The 4,581-nt window shown below is 50.1% G+C and overlaps 1 protein-coding gene across 1 annotated transcript; it reads right to left on the bottom strand.

Annotated features, from left to right (window-relative positions):
* Positions 1-586: 586 nt before the first annotated feature.
* On the bottom strand, positions 587-2,900 carry LOC125756318 (uncharacterized). Its single transcript, XM_049410851.1, has 3 exons — positions 2,760-2,900; positions 1,465-1,699; positions 587-1,086 (listed from the first exon to the last, which is right to left on the bottom strand). The coding sequence occupies exons 1-3, from the start codon at positions 2,898-2,900 to the stop codon at positions 587-589; spliced, it is 876 nt and encodes a 291-aa protein (XP_049266808.1).
* Positions 2,901-4,581: the final 1,681 nt, after the last annotated feature.

Here is a 4,581-nt window from a genome sequence, read left to right as displayed (position 1 = left end):
TATCAACCACCTGCTTGAAGTTATAGGAAAACGCAATGTCGAGAAGCACGTCCGAATGCCGATTGCAAGGGTGAGCGCACAAAATATCCCAGTTTATATGAGGCAAGTTGAAATCGCCACCCATGATAATGTGAGTATAGCGCTTGCTATGTTCGCCAAGGAAGTCGTGCAGTGATTCCAACATTGATATATCAGCGTTAGGAGGCCTGTAGACGGCACCGATAAGAATACTGAGACTGAAAACCCTGAGGACGATCCACACCATTTCAACGCTCGTGTTGTGACGCACCAAGGAATAGTGAAAACCTTTTTTTATTACGATTGCAACCCCGCCCCCTCTTGTGCAGCGATCCAGGCGAATCATATCATGCGAATGTGGTATGACGTCGTAATCAGGAATGTTTTCGTGAAGCCAAGTCTCGGTGAGAATAGAAACGTCTGGATCATACATGTGAAGAAACCCTTCAAATTTGTCGCACTTGCTTATGATACTTCGGACATTCACATTAAGCACAGAGAGCCCGCCCATGGACGAGCTGCACTTTTGGGTTGGAGGGACCCTATTATCACATTTGTAGTAGCTTCGTCACTGCGTAGCAAACGGCACTCTTTCATTTCTATCCTCATCCCAACGGAATTGTTTGCCATTGATTTTAATTTTGTCGAAAAAAAGCATAACCTTATCGCCCTTATCTCTGTTCGTTCTTGCGCTATCCCAGAGCTTTTTTCGAATTTGTTGCACACGAGGTGAGAAATCTTCACAGATGCTAAATTCCGAATTTCTTAGTTTCCTACAGTTTTTAAGAATCTTGCCCTTGTCTCTTCCATCGAGTAATTTGATAATAACCGGTCGGCATTTGTTTGCAGAAGGCTTTCCAATTCTGTGAATGCGTTGAAATGGTACATCTCGTATATTTAACAGGTCTTGAAATATTTCCTTGGAAACTATTTGCTCAAGGCACGGCTGGTCTTCTTCTACAGCTTCCTTTACGCCATAGATGATTAAGTTATTCCTCCTGCTTCTGTTTTCCAGATCATCCACTTTCAGTATTAAATTAACGGTTTTTTGCAGCACATCAACTTTCTCTGTATAATCAGTCACAGTTGCAGACAAATCATCCAACTTTTTCTCGATGCAAGCTAGCTTTCTTGTATTTTCACTATGCTGTTGACTCACAGAATCCGTGCCCTGTTTTAGCTCACGTATATCGTCTAGTATTTTCAAGAGCATTTTCTCGGTTGCTGGCCCTGGATTGGATTCAATGTCGCCACAGGAAGATAGCAAATCAACAAAACAGGAGTACGCAGTCATCAGCCGTACAAGCAACGACCGTGGGCACGGCAGAAGCAAGAGACAAACATCGTTGCTACGATACATATATACTGAACGATGGTCTCTCACCTGTAGAAGAAATAGGAACGGATTCGTAAGACGCATTGTCTCAAAGCTTTCGCCGTGCCCACTAGTCGGTGGCCGTGATGTGGTCAGGCTTTTATGTTCCCAGGCCGCTGACGTCGATGATGCTGGTGGGCGTTGCGCAGCCATCCGAGGGGACCAGGTGCGCATGCCCCAAGCCTCGTCGGTGCGGTTGCTGGATCCTTGGCTGTGCCATAGAACATGCTGCTCCGACTTGACAAGTGGGGCCGTTCCCTGGCATTCCTCATTTGGTGCAGCGCTAGAGTTTGCAAGAAACACGGCCTGTCGAAGAAATAGGAACGGATTCGTAAGACGCATTGCCTCAAAGCTTCCGCCGTGCCCACTAGTCGGTGGCCGTGATATAGTCAGGCTTTTATGTTCCCAGGCCGCTGACGTCGATTATGCTGGTGGGCGTTGCGCAGCCATCCGCGGGGACCAGGTGCGCATGCCCCAAGCCTCGTCGGTGCGGTTGCTGGATCCTTGGCTGTGCCATAGAACATGCTGCTCCGACTTGACAAGTGGGGCCGTTCCCTGGCATTCCTCATTTGGTGCAGCGCTAGAGTTTGCAAGAAACACGGCCTGTCGAAGAAATAGGAACGGATTCGTAAGACGCATTGCCTCAAAGCTTCCGCCGTGCCCACTAGTCGGTGGCCGTGATGTAGTCAGGCTTTTATGTTCCCAGGCCACTGACGTCGATTATGCTGGTGGGCGTTGCGCAGCCATCCGCGGGGACCAGGTGCGCATGCCCCAAGCCTCGTCGGTGCGGTTGCTGGATCCTTGGCTGTGCCATAGAACATGCTGCTCCGACTTGACAAGTGGGGCCGTTCCCTGGCATTCCTCATTTGGTGCAGCGCTAGAGTTTGCAAGAAACACGGCCTGTCGAAGAAATAGGAACGAATTCGTAAGACGCATTGCCTCAAAGCTTCCGCCGTGCCCCTCAAGCTACTAGGCGAAGTACTCCGCGAACCACACAGCATTACATTGTGTTCGGGACACTCGGGAGACCCAGGAAACTAACTGCCTTGCACACTGGCTTGCGCACTAGCGAAGCAAGCAGACGACGCCCCGAGGGAAATGCCAAAAGGCCATAAACCGCACGACGCCCTGGAGCACCAGCGTCGCGAAGGACAAATCTACGCGTCTCCGCATGCACAGCTCAGAGTACGAGAGGCTCGGCAATACAGAACAACCCAGGCAAACACCTACCCGCACTTAGGTCTACGGCACGGTATAGACGCCGGTCAATGTCCATCTTGCGGGGTGGGGGGGGGGGGGGAGGGGTCAACGTCTGTTCTCCACATTATGAGGGAATGCATGTCTTGGTCCCAAAACATAAACTCACCTCTGGTACAGACCTTCCTTTGGGAGCCTTGGGAGGCAGCCCTCGCTCGAGCTTACTTGCGCACCCAGAAGGGTCTCTTGGACCAGGCTGGGCGTACAGCAGCGGCCTCTGGAAACCTTCACGCCCCCTTATCTCTCCCATTGATTGAATGAAGTTTTCAATCAATGAATCAATGAATCAAACAAACGTATGGGAGCGCGCATCACTCGCATTTTCAAAACGCCTGGAGCAAGATAACTTCCAGAAGCGCGAAATCAAATACCGTGTGCGTTGAGAAATCCCGCTTCTTCACGATGTAAAACAATTTTTTTGACCCGCGCATTTATTTCGAGCATCTGTAAACAGTTTTCATCTGTCACAGCCTCCCGGTTGTGGCTGTACGTGACACTCCATTGCGGATACAGGACCTCAGCTGTCCGTGCTCGTGAGTTTCGAGGCGCATCGAATAAGGTCGGGTAAATGACCGCTTTATGTCATAACAGTACAAATGGCAGTGTGGTCAATATAGCAATGCTCACAGCGCGGTACTAGTATAATACGATTGTCCCTCACCACAGTTCTGTGCGTTGACCGCTAGTGCCATTTCGCGTCTCCTCGCAGCTTCCATATACGGCCTAAATGTCAGTGACACATTTTTGTGATTTACATTTTTCAGCTGATACCGGCGGGCGGAGCTTTGCATGGCAACAGCTGTCTACTATGGTGCCACTACAATACAAGACAGCCGTTCGCATCCACAAAATATTGCCTGTGTGGCTTTATTGTTGATTTGTTTTTTACCGTGAAAATTAAATAGCTTACCCAGGCAGCACGCCGCCATTGGACCGATCTCGGCCCAACGTCGGCCAATGACGGCAGCAATATTGGCCCCACGTCGGCAAATCACGCTCGCGCTACTTTCACCCGCATCGGCCCGACGTCGGCTAGCCGCCTTTGGGCCGATGCGGGCTTGCCGGCTTCGGGCCGACGTAGGCTAGCCAGCGTCGGTCCGAGACGGGCCTGCCGTTATTCAGCCGATGATGGCAAGCCGTCATTGGGCCTATGTATGCTAGCCGATGCTGGCGCGGCGTCGGCCCCGCCGACGTCGGGTAGCCGCCGGCGTGACCGTTTACACCCGTTATTATGTTTTAGCAGTGGTGGCTTACCGTGCGTTAAGTACAGTAGTACTGTACCGTCGTGGTCGGCACATAGCTAGTTTATATGGAGACACCGGCGGTAGTTGCTCGATGCGTAAAGTAACTTGATCAGGCAGGCTGATGCATGTGTTATAAACTAACATGGCTGCGTGCCGACCACGGCAGTTCGGTATTACTGTGGTTACTGTACTGTAAGTCAGCAGCGCTAAAATAGACTATTCGCGGCCCAACGACATTCATCGACTACCATTGGTGCCATATTCGAAAAATGCTTCCTAATTAGAACGACTGCTCCACTGATGTCTTAGTGTGCGATTAAGACCCACAATTCTGTCGAACCGTGCAAGGCCGAGAACGAAAGTCAATATTGTCTCTAATACAACTAAATTGATGAAAGGCCTGCTGCACCAACTACGCATGCGTCTGGGAAATTAAGGAGCAACACATTTGCAAGGTGATAAACACAAATTTATTCACAGATATCAACACACGCCAGCAGTTCCGGAATAATTATGCCTTAAAGGAATATCTAAACATCTATAGATACCGTAGCCAGCATCTAATCTAAAACAACCCCACAGCCACCGTATTCCTCAAAAAAAGCAGGACAATCCTAATCGAGAATGGGATCAGGCGCAAAATCATGGGCGTGAGCAGGTTTCCCCTTCAGAGGGGGTGGGGGGGCG

The sequence above is a fragment of the Rhipicephalus sanguineus genome, chromosome 11 (genome assembly GCF_013339695.2).
Source record: "Rhipicephalus sanguineus isolate Rsan-2018 chromosome 11, BIME_Rsan_1.4, whole genome shotgun sequence".
NCBI classification, from domain to species: Eukaryota; Metazoa; Arthropoda; class Arachnida; order Ixodida; family Ixodidae; genus Rhipicephalus; species Rhipicephalus sanguineus.
The sequence above is the reverse complement of the archived record's forward strand: the minus strand, read 5'-3'. Positions and strand labels throughout refer to the sequence as shown.